Below are 17,911 nucleotides of genomic sequence, written 5' to 3' on the forward strand. Positions count from 1 at the left end.
GTTTAGGTAAAACAATGTAAGTAATTTCTTTATAGTTTAGATAAAGCCTTTTCCCAGTAAAGTGATGGTGCTCTTTCTGACTCTGAAAATCTCAAGTCATCTTACCAATGGAGATAGTTGATGGAGTAACTCCAATGGTCCTCATTATGCCAGCAGAAGGAGGAGAAGCACATCCCAACGTACATCCACGGAACCTTCATCCCAGAGATGTCCGCGTTGATGTGGCTCAGCACGGATCCATCTAAGACTGGCAAGTTGTTCAGGTTCCAGCCCGAGTTCACATATTCCTGATGGGTGATAACAAAGCGCTAGGATTGAGTCACTAGTCAGGTGTACAAACACTAGTAACAAGCATGATACTTGTGAAAAAGGTGGAACATTTTATTAAGTACAAGGGCTGATCTACATGTACCTACACATGGAATAGGCTTAAGAAGACTTTTCGGGCTATTTAATCATATTTTTCCTGTTTTTTTTCCTCAACAAGCCCTAGGGCAAAACAAATCAGACTGAAGTAGGAAGAACATCATGCCTGTAATTAGCGCTGAGGGCTAGTCAAACAAGCAGCCAGGTGGACAATTCAGACTACAGCATCCTGATGGTTTTAACCATTTTACTTTTACATGAACATACAAGTATTCTACATGCGCAAAATGGTGTATTTAAAATTCAGGCTTCCCATGGGATTTAAAAAAAAAAAAAAAATTGCTATCAATTACTCATTTTAAAATAAGAGATCATAGCCTTATTTTAAAGAAAATAAGCTACCTGATACTCATACAATTTTTCAAAAGCAGGTTCACACACTACAAAGAGCCGTCATTCCCAAACCACAAATGTAAAATGCTATTAAAAGATTCCATTTCAAAAAGAAGAGGAAATATATTTTATGAAGATGTTAATTTTTTGTTTTCTGTTCAGGGCTAATTCTTATATATAGTGCAATTTCTTTCCCAGCCGAGTAAAATGCCTGTACTGAGTATACAGTGCTAACACACATCGGTGTACTAGGGTAAAACCAAAAATGTTTTCAGAGTGATAATTTCATACCATATCTTCCTCTCCGATGGTCTTGCTTCTCTTGTTAGGGAAGGCACTGCCGTGATCCAAAGAGTGGATGTCAGCCCCGTATGCCACCTTCACGTCTTCATCAATTGCCATCACTAATCGCCAGAACTCCTTCTCAATCGTCTCTGGAGGTACCATCTGAAATGAGAAGAGGGAATTACTTGGTGGGCCAAGTTCCAAAGCAAAGTAGAATTTTGCCTAATGAGAGTATAATTAGGTGAGGTTTACGGTAGTACCATGTGAAAATCTCTTTGAGTAGTGCTGGTTCTGACAACTCTATGTTCTATGCTTATGGGGTGACAGGTCTCTTTCGTCAGCCACGCCACACATCTGGAACTCTCTACCACTTAATCTTCGATCTTGTCTTTGTACCGCAAAATTCAAGTCTCTTCTCAAAACTTATCTTATGTCACAGGTTTTCAATGACTAATTTTGTTGTGCCTGTTTTCCTTTGTGCTGTGTTTTGTTATTGTTTTGTTTTTGGTTTTACTGCGCCTTGAACACCTGCAGGGTGGATAAGTGCGCATTACAAGTCTTATTACTATTATTATTATCTCAACTTTTCAATCAGCATGCTCTAATTGGTCTTCAGGAGAATGAAGACCCAATGTTGATTCAGGCTGCCTAATAGGACCTAAAGACAGTCCTCCTTTACGGATGTGAAACTTGGACCCTCATGAAGTCCATGTCCTATTCCCTTGATGGCTGCCACACTTGTGGAAAAAAAACCTGGTCTCTTGAGACGGGATAGGATAAGACACTTACGTGAACAGGCATAGAGAAGTAGTCTCTCTTGAACTGGTCTGCCATCTCTCCAAACGATTGCAGTGTGTACTGCTTCAATGCAGACTCAAAACCAAAGGCTTCTGTTGGCTTCTTACATTCCTGCAACCACCAAAGAACCACAGTGAGAAACGGATTTACAAAATTTGATTCATGTGGTCAAGATAAACATTTGTTATAACTTTAGAGTTTAAAGGTACTATACAGGATTGGCAAGTTTAAAAAACGTAGTTGTTTAACTATAGACAATGTGACCTATGTTTACATTCAAATCGCCCTCTGTTGATAAAACACTGTATACGTCATTCGCCGGGCAAAAAGACGCTAAGTCATGGTAAGATTGCATACACTTTTTAGCTAGCTGCCAAAACACCAAGGTTTTGCCCGGCGGTATGCGCGCGAATCATGTTATGGTTTTCGAGGGACGTCAGAGGTCACATCGTCTATAGTCTGAAAGGTTTGAGTCAACACTAAATAACAAGCCATAAACAATTTTTCATGTACAGCAGAGCAAAATGCTACATAACATGTATCAGTTACAACTCAAAAATCATCATATTGCTACTCAATATTAGCAGTTAGTGTGTACAAAAAATCATCAGTCCAAACATTTTGCTGTGCAAAATTGCTTGAGGAAATCGTTCCCTGACAACCATACTTTTTTACGAATTAAGTTTAATAAATTGGTTTTTACCCATACACCAATGTGTGTTAGCAAGGAATACTCAGTACTTTCCCTGAGTCCCGTGAAAAAAATATCACAGGCACATTACTCGGGTGGGATTCGAACCCCGACAACCATACTATTTTACTAATTAAGTTTGTTAATTTGGGTTTTTACCCATACACTGATGTGTGCATTAGCACTGTATACTCAGTACTTCCCCCCCCCCCCCCCCCCGAGTTCTGTGTAAAAAATATCACAGGCATATTACTCGGGTGGGATTCAACCCCACGACATTTGCAATTCTAGAGCAGTGTCTTACCAACTAGACTACCGAGATTGCCCGGTAGCTAGAGGCAGTTCAAATCCTATGCTTTGGCAGCAGGTACCGCAACGATATAAGAGATGAGAATTAAGTTTGATTGACAGACCTGTACTAGGCATCTTGGGCATCTCCAATCCCCCTTTGGCACTTCAAAGAGAGGAGGGATAAGACAGAATGTATGGAAGCTGTCATCACATCCATCACACAGTAACAAGCACTCCTCTGCATCACCACGCCCGCATCCACGGCACACGTAGTTCTCAATCTACAAGAAAACAAACACCAAACTTTTTTGTGTTACAAGCAGTCACTTACAAGTATTACACAGAAGCTACTGCTTCCATTGCCCTGGTCTTGAATTTGGTGCCCATTCAAAAAGAAATAATGACATTTGTATTTCTGAACTCTGTTTCTCATCACCAAGCTTTTCAAAACTTGAAAACTCTTGTGTGCTCAACAGAACAAAACAAACCCTAAGTTATTGATTTAACACTGAAACATTAAGCTTGATACTTAAGAGCAGCAACCTCTAAATGGAAAACTTTAGGCCTGGAATTACATGGAGGCAATGGCCTTGGTTACTCTGGTCTTGACCTTGGTGCCCCTTCAAAGGTTTCCCACTAACTTAAAGATTTTCCAATGGAAGTACCCTTTGCAAAATGAAAATGGTGTTGCCCTCTCGAACATGAAATTCCGACCTGGTACTTAACTCAACTCCAAAAGAAATAATTGCAATGACATTTCTTTATTCAGTTTCCTGTCACCAAGATTTTTCACAACTTCCAAAAAATAATTCTGATTAGCAGTGGTACTTCCTCTTAAAAACCCAGTCAGATTCTACTACTAAGTACTCACAAAGCTTGCACTGAGGACATTGGAACGATCTCGCATCGTCATAGAAGATCCAGCAGACTTGTCATCCAGTTTCCTTGGGGAGGATCTCTTAATTTTAGACTCCTCTTCCTTGGATTCTTCTTTCAAAGGCTTAGCTTTGACATCTTCCTCTTTAAGAATGCAATCTTAAGCAAGATCAAAAGAGCACCAAGATAAGTTGAAAGACTTTGAAGTTATGCATGATGGATGGACGGTGTCATAAGTTCAATACATGTGGTTCATCTCACTATAATTCAACCTTTCTCAATGACGTCATTATTTCTATATAAAGACAGGAAGTCTGTCATGCGCTAGTGATACACATATGTTCCAACCATAGCCATAGTGCCATCCAGTATTGTGCTTTGCAACACATAAATTTTGTTGTATGGTTTAAAGCGCCATGGAATTTTACTTATTGACATTTCACTTGTAAACAAAAAAAATACATGCGAGGATAATGGATGATATTTGATGAATTTGAAAATTCGTAAAAAATTACTTCTGGCTTGCGGTACGCTTTACTCTAGACCAAGAACCTGCCAACATTCATTGTGCTAACATGGCTACAGAGTATTATTTCGTCCAGCCTCAGTTTGGTTACAATGAGCTGGAATGGAGTAAAATCAAGATGGGCACACCGTTATAATGTTCTATACAGGAGTTTTACAGAGTATCAAAATACAGGACTACAGGTTGAAATAAAATTTGGACTATTTCTTTCTCCTTTTAGTGACTGCTTTTCTTCCTTCAAGAAAATTTGAAGAAGAAAAAAAAGGATCTCCAACCATAAAATGGATGGAAATATGGGGAAATGAGGGGAAAGCCAGCAATGAGGGGAAAGCCAGCATGGAAGGGTTCTTGAAATGCGTATAATCTCACCTTGTTTCTTATCACTACCTGCTACCAAACCAAGACCCTGGAACTTAGGACCTGGTCCGTACAGCTGAAGTTTCTTCAACTCAGGATTATTGCTGAAGTCTATGTTCAAAGGATCCTGCATTCGAATACAATCAAAAACGCACTGTTGAAATGAATGATGAAAACTCAGGTATAATTTTGACATGGTGATCGTTTTTTTTCCGTTTTTTTTCTTCTGGCCAGCACAGTTGAACTGAATACATGAACACCAACACTTATATTTAAATGTTTCATGGACAGGGGTGGGAGTCAATGCTGACATAAAAGTCTGAAATTTTTATTTGCCAAGCAGATTTAATAAACGTGTATTGAATTGAATAAAGTCTGAATTAAGATAAGAGTCTGAAATTTCTCATCCCTGTATGGACATTATCTAGCAGTGATTTGATCAGTTCATTTGTAATTGAAAGTTTGTGTGCTCAAGTACATTTCTTTCATTAAGCGTGTAATGAACGTTTGTTTCCATCAGAACTATAAGCGAGAATACAAACATGAAAACAAGTATGTGTGACTAAATAGGCCTACAAGTTTTCAGTAAGTAAAGTTCTTCCATACTTCACAAAGAACATCAAATTTTCAATCACTTAATCTTTCCATCTTTTCCAAAAATAGGGATAACCCCATTTCATGACAGAATGTCTTGTTTGTATACAGCAATACTTCAACAAAAAGATTGGCGCAAACTCCCTTATTACAACCCTCAATGCATTACTTCTTTGCACTAACTACAAATCCTTTTAAAGACACTGGACACTATTGGTAATTGTCAAAGACCAGTCTTCTCACTTGGAGTATCTCAACATATGCATAAAATAACAAACCTGTGAAAACTAGAACTCAATTGGTCGTTGAAGTTGTGAGATAACTATGAAAGAAAAAACACCCTTGTCACACGAAGTTGTGTGCTTTCAGATGCTTGATTTCGATGATTGATCTAACTCGTGGAAAATTACTTCTTTCTCCAAAACTACGTTACTTCGGAGGGAGCCGATTCTCACAATGTTTTATACTATCAACATCTCCCCATTACTCGTTACCAAGTAAAGTATTATGCTAATAATTATTTTGAGTAATAACCAATAGTGTCCACTGCCTTTAAAATTCATCAAAGACTGAACCCAACAACTAACACAGCCATCGTTTTGGCAGAATGTCATCCAGCGATGGAAGATCAAAAACAAGAAAGAAAAAATACCAAAACGAAAATTTTGAAAAAGGAAAAGCCAGAGGTTGCCACCACAACATACCACCGGCACCATACTTACGTTACTTACTTCAGGAGCTTGGCGTTTGACTCTTCTACTGTATCCGCCACCTGCAATCGGTTTGATGGCCTGGCGGGAAACGATACCGTGTGGTACATAGTCTTTATCCTTGCAGTCACCCTCGGGGAGTGCCTTTCAGAGACAAGGAGGGGGGGGGGGGTTAAAGGTAGGGTCACAGATTGCTAAATACTAAGCCTGGGCGACTAGTGCGACAAGCATCATAGTCGCGATTACTGATTGCTAAGTCAATCGCGACTACCGTTTTATAACTACTCGGTTAATCGTGCCGCCACGACTTCTACAAAAACAGTCACCACTACTACCAAAATAATGGTGAAATTAATAATTGGTGAACCCATTGTGTCGCTCACGACTGTTCACGACCAGATAATTTACTTATGAAACATGATCAGACATCAGTGACCAAATCCTACAATTTTTTCAGCTTGAATTTTACTATTGCGCCAGCGGCAAACATAATGCTGCCATGCATCTTGGGAATTAAAAATACGTCACGACTAGTGTCAAAGTCACGACTATTTGAGGCGCGACTAGTCGAGTAGTGAATGTCACTTGTCGCCAAGGCCTAGTAAATACTCAAAACATTTATAAACATCAAAACCTACTTGGTGAGAATCACTGCAGTTGTTTATACTGTTGAGAAAGGATTCCCTCTGGTTTGGATAGCTTTTTAACCCAAAACATTTGAATCTGAGAAACGATTCATGCATGAATAAATTGTCAGATTTCTGAGGAGCGGTATCCATTTGCGAATGCTGAGGTAAGATTGGTACTCCCTGTTGCTTGCTCATTGTAGATAGATTCAACATTCATGTGAAAATACAGTGACAGTTTGTTGCTATTTTGTCAGCAAGTAGACACTGAATTCATCTGAAACTTTCACATGTGACTTTTATTGTAGCTTTCTTTATAGTTTTGCCTATAAATAAGCATGATGTTAACAACATCCAATCTATGACCCTACCTTTAAAGTGGGGACTGACAGCATGATCATGTACACAGAATTATGAATTCTAACCAAGTTACTACATACTCACGCTGGCCGTCACATCACAATGATGGCGTTCTTGTGATGTTACAGCCTTGCATGTGTGCAGTAAAGGCCAAGTCACACTGCAGCGATAACGAAAACGACAACGTTTACAACACAAAGAGAACGCATTCTATTGGTTGAAATGCTCCACGCAGAATATGCCCACGCCCATTCAACCAATCAAGGGCGTGCATTGTTAACATTCTTTGTTGTCGTTCTTGTTATCGAGGCCTGTGTGACCAGGCCGTAACTGGGTAATAGTTCATCATTTCTGCATACAGTCACAGGTCTGCTATGATCATGAAGATAGTCCCCCTTTAATGGAGGTGTACACCTAGAGATCAAACTACTACATACTATACTTGCAAAAAATAGTTAATGGCCTGACGTTTCGACCCTAGCATAGTCTTTCTCTCGGTCCAAACGTCAGGCCATTAACTATTTTTTGCATTTATACCATCGGTCCATTTGGTTGGTAAGTTGTTTGCACAGCTTATTCTATTTTCACATACTATACTTGTAATAATCCCCATGTAAACCAAAGTGTATCAGGCTTGAATCCTGAAATCAAGTGGTTAACGCAACCTTAAACGCACATGCTTTGTTCCGATAATCTGAAGAAGATTATTTGGTGTATGTATCCAGGCCTATATGCTTCGTTTTTGAAAGGGCATGGGCACCAAAGCAGTTTCTCTTTAATAAAGGGGGCTTGACAAGGGGCAATCGCCTTCATTGCCTCCGTGAAATATAAGACCTGTGTTTCAAAATCAACAATTAAAGGTATGCAGTGCTAACTGATTAAAGGGACACATTGCCTTGGATCGGGCGAGTTGGTCTATGAGAAGCGTTTGAAACCGTTTGTTTTCCTTGTACGTCATGAACTAACCCGACACGCCATTTTGCGGAGTCAAGTTTTTGACTCCGTAGAATGGCTGACCATGTTACAGTAATTCGCAAAGTAAAAGGAAAACCACGCAATTGAGGCATATTTGTGTGGAACATTATATTCTACTTTTAAAACATCTTTCTGACCATATGCATTTTATAACAAACTGTCTCAAAACACTTTTCATAGACCAACTCGTCCGATCCAAGGCAACGAGTCCCTTTAAATAAAGGACCAAACTTCTTAAAGCTATGGGGAAAACAACAAGTGAAAAAGAGAGAAAGTGCTTACTACTGGAGTATCTAAAGTGGCACCAGCCTGGAAGATATCATACGGCCACAGAATCCGTTCGTAGTGCTTCATGAGCTGTGATCCTACTGCTTTGGATGCAAAACCCATCTGTGTTTAGGACAAAAACAAATCAAAATACATATGTATTAATTTTGTTTTTTACCCATACACCGATGTGTGTTAGCACTGTATACTCAGTACTTTCCAGAGTCCTGTGAAAAAATATCACAGGCATATTACTCATCACAACCCTTGCAATTCTAGAGCATTGTCTTACCAACTAGACTACCAAGATTGCCTGGTAGCTAGAGGCAGTTCAAATCCTATGTTTTGGCAGCGGGTACTGCAACGAGATAAGATGTTAAGTTGCATCGGGGATAAAGAATACTAATTTTTGTTTTTACCCATACACCGGTGTGTGTCAGCACTGTATACTCAGTACTTTCCCCCGAGTCCTGTGAAAAAATATCACAGGCATATTTCCTGGGTGTTTATATTAAAAAACAATTCACGATTGCGAGGTAAGTTCAGTCAAATACTGAGTCAGTCTAGGAAGCTTTGCAATAGATTGAGATATTCTAATGCACAAAACCTTTTGTGATTTTTAACAAGAAGCTTTGCTCATACCTTGGTGGCCACTTTGCTCCATCTTCTTTCCCGGACACAGAGTTCAAATCCACCTTCATCATTGACGACCTAAATAAATTAAAAAAAACACCGATATGTAATAGTAATAATAATAACATAACATTTATAAGGCGCACAGTATCTGGAAACCATTCAAAGGCGTCAGGTTGCTAGCAAGTCCCCGTGGTGGTTGATTGAACGACAGATTGAAAAGATAAAATCTTGAGGTTGGGTTTGAATGTTTACAGATGAGGTGTGTCCCTCAACTTATCTGGTAAAGATTCTAGGGAAGCGGTGCGCAGCTGGAAAAGGCAGTCTCCATAGCTTGCAAAGGGAGTTTTGGGAACATAGAGTATGCGTGATGAAGATGAAGATCTAAGGCCTCAGAGTTTTAGCCAATTATTTATTCAAGAAAAAAAAACTTCTAACATGACAAGGAAAGTATGCTTTAGCAACCAGACTGAGTGCACTCGAGTGCATCGCTTTGGTTGGACCGGTTACGCATGACTGAATGATGGTTCGCTCCGGACAAAATCTTCGGTGAATAGGGCCTCCGGTCCCCCAAAAGGCTGCGTCGTATTCACTCTTATAATTAATGGCAATAATAAAACTTTTGGTTAGAAGCTTACAGCAGCTTGCGATGGTATAAAGCATTTTCAGAAACATTTTACTTCAGAGAATGTTCAGCCATATCTCAAAAAACACTACCACCTTTTGAAATGAAATTTTCACAGGTTAGTTTTATTGTAGACATCTACAGTAATATAGGATAAAACAAATCGAACCGTTCCAAAAACCAAAGGTATACTTTGCCTTTAATAGACCTTATGCATTGACGGCATCCAGCCGCCATCTTAGAGGGTTAACGGTGACGAAACAATCGAGACGCACAGATTTGTACGCGCGGCGCACAGTATTGGCCAATGAACAACCTCCTTTTGACCTCTAGGTGAGGGCGCCCTACTGAAATGACGTCATGTGCATAAGGTCTGTACTCCTCTTCCCCCTGTAAATATGCACTTCAGCTTAATAAATGGCTTACCTTAAACAAACTGTACAAATCCAGGGACTTGCCATAGCAGCTTGGTATCCTTAAACGACATCCCTGAATGAAGAGAAAAGAAAATTAATATTTTTGTAATCGTTAAAAAAAATATTGCTACCCAGTCCATAGTTCTAATAAAGAGTGCAATAAATTTATTCCATATGAACATTCCTCTATAGTGTTTGTCTTAATTAATCGGTATGTGTTTTACGAATCGTATCAGTTAGTTTACCCACGTCATTAATCCAAGTGCAGACGCTTGTAAGTTTCCCTGTTGGAATGTTAACCACTGTCTCTGTAGAATATTAGTCCAACACGAACACGGCTTTATATATATAATTTATTGGAAGATAAATTAACAAACAACCAGTTTACAAACCTGCAGTTCCCAGTATTTGGCGATCTGATCCAGAAAGTTTAGCTTGATACGTGTCTTGGCCTGAGAGGAAACAAACGGAACAATACAGTCACAGGGGAATAGTAACAATCTAAATTTGAGTGAAGATAGGTTCGGAATACACACAGGACCATCATTTTAAATGTAGTGAAGTCATGAAGTGTAGGCTTGCAAGATACAGACAAATGTTTAGCAACATGTAAATATATGGTTTGTCTCGGCTGAGTGGTCAAGAGAACTGGAGTCAAGCTTTGAGAGAAAGGGGTTCGCAGTGTTTCTGGCAGTAGATGTCGAATGCACCGCATTACCTTTAAATCCTTTTAAAATGGCCTCACAATCCAAAATATTATGAAGATATGCCTTCAAATTGTTTATCGTCATTCAAGTGCCTTGAGTAACTTATTGGAATGGTATACGTGTACGTATACTATAAATGACTTCAATATTATAATAAATCTGAGGAATAAATGAAGCATTTTAAGATGTGTTTTTCCTTACCTCTAGCTCATTTAACCTCTGGATTCTGGGCGTGAACTTAAAATTGTCCACATCAACAGCGAATGGTGGTTGCCAATCCTGCAATACACAAAAGAGAAAGAAACACAGGAAATCAGTTTTACTTCACATTTTTTTTTAATCAAAAGTGGATTGAACATCTGTACAATGTAGGTGGGATAAAACGTTTACTAAAATTATGTAATATTTGACCTTTTACCAAACCCAGATGATTCTGTTTAATTACCAACCAGAACGGGTATTATTGTAATATTGATTGTGCCTTTTATGGTCTGGCCATTATCAGAAACCAATCACATTCCTATAAATAACCCAAATAATGTTTCAGATGAGTCCAAAGAACACATTAGTTTCCATCATCTAGCTTGCAAAAAACATATCATACAATCAAACTATGAAAATTCACTTCGACTCAGTGAAAACTATTTGGTAAACAAAAACTACAAATAATGCTGACTTTGTTTTGTGCACATTTTTCATTTATTCAGGATTCTTTTGCTTGCGGCTATTATGAAATGTGAGATCATAAATGCCATTTTTCCTCCCTTTTACATTATTTCAGATGCATACATTGATAAGAGAAATCGGTAAATGTCAGAAACTGTGGGCGCTTCCATATATTGAAACTAGAATAAATATAAATAAACAACCCTGTACTTTGGCTTACTACATGTATGATCTAGAAATAAAATATCACAATGGCTTCCCGTTAAGTGTGTAATGTTAACTCATGTAATGTGAAAGAAATATTAGCCAATGTTAGACTTCCACCTTACTAATTATACAGTGTACAGAAATGCACACAGATATGACAAAGACAAGCAAGGGTGACCCCCACAGGTGACTGTGTGTAAACTACGTGTTGTACGTGTAGGCTATACATTGTACTTCAAGTGCTTATAAATGCACCTTATACTTACACGTATCATGTAACACCTGGGCCCAATTTCATAGACCGGCTAGCTACATGAAACAAAAACTAACTACATGTAAGCAAAGCAAACTTATGCTTACCAGAATAAGGTTACCAGCCAAACTACCATGTCACAATAAAACTTGTGGCCGGTATCTTGCTCATTTCTGCATAGCAGAGAATTTAGCAATTATTTTAGCAGAGAATTTACCAATAGTGTACACTGCCTTTAAGGCGTGAATTTACTGGCCCCACACTTTAATCACTGGCTTCTGGCCTGCGGTCCTGAGTACGATTTTTAGATCTGCTAAACGTAAGGTAATAATTAGGTAGCAAATGATTCTGAAAGATTTTCTAATGGACTGGCCCTAAGAACATGAATTGCCTGACTGTGTGATATGTTTTTGTTTCAGTGCTCACCAAGAAATAAAGTTTTCACTCATTGTTATATTGGTTGTATTAATTGACACACAAGGTATGCAATAAAATTCAGTAATACAGCACGATAAAAGGTCTCAAATGTAGCAAAAGGGGCAGAGTGCCGACTGTGCCATTCATTACCCTAGACTCAGTTGTCCGAACACGCAGCAAATTTTAAGACAGTACACCACCTTTGTAATGCTTGTATGCACAATTATTATCATGTACAGTTCAAATTTTATTACACCACCTTTATTGCTTGCATGCACATTACCCTTACAGCAAGAACTGAACATCATCAGACCTATACTACATGTAATACATGTGTGTCACAGAACTGCCAACAATTTGCACCACACAAACAAAATTATCAAGGTGATTTTGTACAACAAACAGGGAGATAATTATATCATAGAATCAGCATTAAATAGGAATAACGTCTCCATAATCATATCATAGAATCAGCATTAAATAGGAATAACATTTCCATAATCGGGGCAGCACATTTGAAGTTGTTCATTAGAAAGATTGATTTATTTTCAAGGAACCTTCTGCAGCAGAATCAGGAAGAATCAGTAAGGATGGGTGTGCTGTCATACATGTGGTATTTAAACACCATACCCTGAGGAACAAGGACATCAATTAGTGGTCTGGCTCAAGTGCCAGCATTTTTCTCTTGTTTCTATGCTATCGGTGTATGGCTACAATTATTTAACTCGTAACAAATAAAATATATCGTAGCTACCATTATTAACAATGCCAACTTGCACAATGTCCAATCCCACCTATTTGTAATTCACTGTACTGTATTGTACTGTAACACTATACACGTGATGTAAGGGTAAGGCTTCTATTTCCGACACAATGAGTTCTTCACATACTGACAACTGAATGATTTGATCCAAAAAAGTATCAGTTATTTTAAGATGACTACATGTACAATAACAATGAGTGTTTTCTTTTATAACAAAATATGTGGTAAAAAAAAATAATAAAAACAGTTACCAACACTATGAATAGTAACAAAAAATGGCCGACAATGTGAAGGCACTTTAAATGCAAATAACAACCTTTTGATCAAAAATGTTCAGAAATTTGTCAAATTGTCATAAGTCGAATTGTACCTTATCCCTTTGCATTCACCTTGTGTGACACTCCTCTATTAATTTAAATCATACAATTTTACATACTACATTTGAGCTCTACACAGGTACATAACTTAATGGTATAGGCCTACTGTACAAAAATAAAAATGTTTGAAAAAACTCTTTGCAATGTGGCATAAAAAGTGGGGGGTTTTATCGAAGGAGAAAAATATTGTCACTTCAGAATCAAACATTTCTGAGAATGATTTGCACAAACTGGTCAATTTATGAGCTTTTAGCTTCAAACGCAGCATTCCGAAGAAGCATACACTGTACACTGTAGGCCTATATCATCATTTTTAAAAGACTAAGTTTTAACACATTGTTGTGAGTTTTGTCAATTCAAACTGCTGAAAACATATGCATAGCTACCCTGATTGAAGTTTCACTAATTTGTTGACAGCTGGTTTAACAAACATTATTTTATTTTATACAGCATGTATAAAGGAAAGCAAAGGAAAGCAAAACAAAACTGGGAGAAAATTGGCGAAGACAGAGGCCAAATATACGCATTAGCATGCAACAAAACATGAAACAAAAAGACACTGTTTGGCCTACCTTCATGACCTACTTAGAAGTTCATGAATGTGGGGCCCAAAAGGGCTTGAATTAGGTGGTCCACATTGATCAATGTGGTTTGTCGCACAATGTTTACTGGACCAGGATTGTTTTTGATCAATAATTTGTATACCAATCTGTATCGTTGAAAGTTATTTTATCAAATTCAGACTGAAGTCAACATTTAAACATGATATTACACCAAATAAAATCACAAGACTGCCTATGGGTTTACTGACCTGGGCCCAATTATATAGAGCCGCTTAGCATAAAATTTGCTTAGCATAAAATGTCTTTCTTCAAAAAACAGGATTACCAACCAAATTTCCATTTATTGGATATTGCTAGTTTCTGGTATTCAGCTGTTGTTTGCTTATCCTGAAAATCACGTGGAACTGGTTGGTAATCATGTTTATATAAAGGAAGAAATTTTATGCTAAGCAAATTTTTGTGCTAAGCAGCTCTATGAGGGAAGGAAGAGAAGGAGCTCGAACGACCCGCAAAACCGCAGAGTAACAAAAGAATACCCTGACAATGCCCCTGTCGGACCAGTGGAAAAAGATAGGAGACCTCCAGCTGGACGGCCGATTAACGAGCAGGATTGGATCTCTTTGTACAGAACGTGCGGTACCGCCGCTCTGCACCGTTGCCTTCGTGTAAAGTTGAGTCATTGGAGACAAGAATTGTGAATATACACGTTTTCATTTACCGTTTGTGGTGTTTCACTGAAACATTATTGCATATTTTTACATTTTTTTGTGACTTTCCGGTCAATAGCGGTGGTTCAAAATTTGGGTATTAGCACACGAGGGTGGTTGGTATTCAATTGTGTTTTTCGATTTGGTGGGCACATGTGTACACAATTTGTATCAGGTCTCAAAAAAGTTGTTTTTTTCTGTATTATATCCATACGAGATACGACACCATGGTTGAGTGAAGAACCAAGTGCGCACGCGCACTCACATACATGTACGCGAGGTCACCCATTGTCTGTATAAGGTATGTGGGTGATTATAAGGTGTCGTTAAACGACCGCGGTACCATGGGTTCGACTTTTTAAGTCCCTTTATTCGTGCTCCTTCTCTTCCTTCCTCCATGCTGATACTAAAATGACTGGGCTGTGGTCCAATACTAGTGAAAAGATTTGGGCCTGCCCATAAAATATTTAGCCTAAAAGATATTTTATATTTATTTAGTAACACTTGTTGTACACTTTATTTCACTAAAACACCAATAATGACACACCCTAGCTTTGTTTGAACACATCCATAGTATAAAATGTCTTTAGGGAACTTAAGTGCAGAAGGAAGGCACCTATTTGCCCTCATCGGCCTGGTATTGGCCTTCATGCTCCATAGTTTTGTATCCCCCCCCCCCTAAAAACTGGGGAGGAAAGGCCATTTCTTGGTGTATCTCATTCTCAACATAGCAAAAAATAACAAACCTTTGAACAATTTGAACTCAATTGGTCGTCAAAGTTGCATGATAATAATGGAAGAAAAAACACTCTTTTCGCACAAAGTTGTGTGCTTTCAGATGCTTGACTTCAAGTCTCAAAACCAAATTCTGAGGTCTCAAAATCAAAGTTAATGTTAACACATACTTAAAGTATATTTAGCTGTTAATATAGTAACATGGCTAATAATAAACTTGAAGAGTCATATAAAGGGTGCATAATTATTGATTTACAACACAATCAACTTATTTTCCCAATTACTGCTTTTTCAAGGAACGACTGTAAATACTTCATTGAATGGAAACTGGTGTTATTAAAAGATGAAACTTCTTGACCCCCCCCCCCCCCCCCCCCTGCAAACATTTTTTAATGAATTGATCTAATTGATTAATGTCCACTGTGAAAAAAATGATCATTGAAGAAATATCATATTAACTTGAAATAAAACCTGGCCCTGTTCATCAATAATCAGATGACAGAATTTAAGGAGAAATATTTGCTCATTGTACTATTTAAAGATGGATCAATGGCTTTCTAAAACAACAAGTAGGCCTATTGCACAAAAATTACAAATGAAAGGAGTCAGTACAATATTTTGTTGAGCAAATGAAATCTTGACATTCTGATGAAGAAAATGCAAAAATAAGAACCTATTCATGCACTTCTTAAATATGTGAATAAGTCGAGTTTCTTTCGGATAACTTGCCATATGGCGCCACCACTTTTTCACTCATTTTCACAAAAAGGGATATCTCATTGAGGTAAATAAGTTATAATTTTATTTCATATCAAATGAAAAAGTGGTGGCGCCATACGAAACTTTTTTCTCTCATTCTTATATTTAAAAATAAATATTTTGTCGGTTAATTAAGAATTAGATGCTGAACTGACTGCAACTTGATAACTCGTTAAAAGAGAAATTATCGGTTTAATTACAATGGTCTTCATAGTTTGACTAAGCCGAGTCAAACAACGTGCTTGGAAGTTGGGTTTGCCATTTTTTAACCTCATTTTTTTCATGGGACCATACAACACATTCACTTCAGCCATCTTTGATTTGTTTGTGATCATCAAGCCCACCAGCATCCATGCCATCATATTTTTACTTATTTGAAGTCAGAAAATAAAATTAATGGACTTTTTGCCTTCTTTTCACATTGGCTTTGGGAAAGAAATTTCTTTCTATTGCATGGGACAGAAAATGTCATCTTCCTATCACAGATTTCATCAAGATGTTTCAAATATTGGAACTGTCTTTTGTCAGGGATCGAATGAAAGCAAGGCAAGTAACACACCTACGTCGTACATTAAACCACAGACCAAGTCATGAACACAATGAAGCGTCATTTTGTGCCTCACTCACATACCACATGCCAGTGTGTTTTTGTCAGGAAATGTAAAAAAGTCTCTACTTTAATTTTCACATATTTCCACATTTCTGACCGTTCGAAGTTGACAAAAAAACACAAAAGACGTGAAAACAAAGATCAGAAAAACGCGGACAAATGTGTACATGAAAAATAAGATGAGAATTTATAGTTAATGGGAAAATACCCAGAAAAAAACTAGGGTCTCACCGAAGGAGGTCTTATTTTACAAATTCCACTCTTCTCGGCAATTGGGCGAATCTTAGCGATGTAGCCGAGAGGGTCAGCGAATTCCTCCTCCGTCGGCTCAAACACAGGAGCCTCCGGTGGCGGAATGAACGGCTCCGGTACAATCATTACTTGACATGGACCATGCCAAAATTGAGACGTGTTCACAAGTCAAAAAGCAAAGTTTGTCGTAATTTTTCACAGTAGTTTTTCAATCATACGATAAATTGCAACGTAACTCTATGGGAAATCAGGTTCAGCCTTCCTTGCATGCAGACTTACTTCGCTTACAACAGCTTGCTAAGCATTCATAACACACATTTTGCACGTAGGGCCTTTTTACGCCCCTTTGGTGCTACAAAAGGGCGACTCTTACATAGATCTCGGTTTTTTAACTTAAAAACGTAAAAATCACTCTTTGAAAGCTTAAACTTAACGTGTAAATATAAGAATACGTAAGTAGACAACTATCAAGTATTTTGAACTCCCGATGGATTTAAAAAGTACAATTCAATGAAAACTCGGAGTAATATTAAAATTCAATTTCGTCGACACAAAATGTTGGGCTTTGAAAGTAGTTACGGTATGTAGGGGTCAAACAGCTGGGAGCGAGGGGTCACTGACTGGTGCTCTGCGTACGGACGCGTCGCCGGTGGTAGTCAGACATGTAGATATTGTACAAACTTGGTTTGGGTACCAGCGACTAATAATGTTGTTGCGTGTCGTCCGTGTGTCTTGAATCGTCTGTTTGTTTCTTTATTTTGACACATGCGGCAAGTTATGTAACTTTGGCCTTCGGGCAACTTGCAGTTGCATCAGTGACGTTTACAATATCTCTTCCTAAATGCTCGTATGGTATATCCCATCCAGAAAACATATGAATCTGTATTTTGAGATCATAAAAAAAACAGTTTTATCCACAATCATTTTTCCTCCTCTCCCTTGCAAACATGCTCAACAGGCATGCAGCACACGGCAGCATACAGCGCCCTAGTCTTAATTCCACAAAACAGTGATTTTGGTTCCACTACTTTCACAACAGAGCAATAAAACTGTTATATCTAAATAATTTGGCATCAAAGTACAAATCACTAATGTATTCTAAGTGC

General features: G+C 38.1%; 1 protein-coding gene across 3 annotated transcripts in view; it reads right to left on the minus strand.

Moving 5' to 3' along the window:
• Positions 1 to 17,084, minus strand: part of LOC117307360 (lysine-specific demethylase 5A-like) — a 30,771-nt gene extending 13,687 nt beyond the window's left edge. The window contains exons 1-13 of one of the 3 annotated variants that reach the window (XM_033792091.1): positions 16,785 to 17,084; positions 10,698 to 10,775; positions 10,182 to 10,241; positions 9,800 to 9,862; positions 8,758 to 8,826; positions 8,131 to 8,238; positions 5,900 to 5,968; positions 4,596 to 4,710; positions 3,696 to 3,859; positions 2,947 to 3,105; positions 1,834 to 1,953; positions 1,051 to 1,206; positions 106 to 287 (exon numbers count right to left, since the gene is read on the minus strand). In XM_033792091.1, the coding sequence (XP_033647982.1) occupies positions 106 to 287; positions 1,051 to 1,206; positions 1,834 to 1,953; positions 2,947 to 3,105; positions 3,696 to 3,859; positions 4,596 to 4,710; positions 5,900 to 5,968; positions 8,131 to 8,238; positions 8,758 to 8,826; positions 9,800 to 9,862; positions 10,182 to 10,241; positions 10,698 to 10,775; positions 16,785 to 16,931 (1,490 nt within the window). In that variant the 5' untranslated portion in view covers positions 16,932 to 17,084. Of the gene's footprint in view, positions 1 to 105; positions 288 to 1,050; positions 1,207 to 1,833; positions 1,954 to 2,946; positions 3,106 to 3,695; positions 3,860 to 4,595; positions 4,711 to 5,899; positions 6,032 to 8,130; positions 8,239 to 8,757; positions 8,827 to 9,799; positions 9,863 to 10,181; positions 10,242 to 10,697; positions 10,776 to 16,784 lie in introns of all 3 variants that reach the window. The other 2 variants (XM_033792090.1, XM_033792089.1) reach the window with 2 other exon arrangements.
• Positions 17,085 to 17,911: the final 827 nt, after the last annotated feature.

The sequence above is a fragment of the Asterias rubens genome, chromosome 2 (assembly GCF_902459465.1).
Source record: "Asterias rubens chromosome 2, eAstRub1.3, whole genome shotgun sequence".
Taxonomy (NCBI): domain Eukaryota; kingdom Metazoa; phylum Echinodermata; class Asteroidea; order Forcipulatida; family Asteriidae; genus Asterias; species Asterias rubens.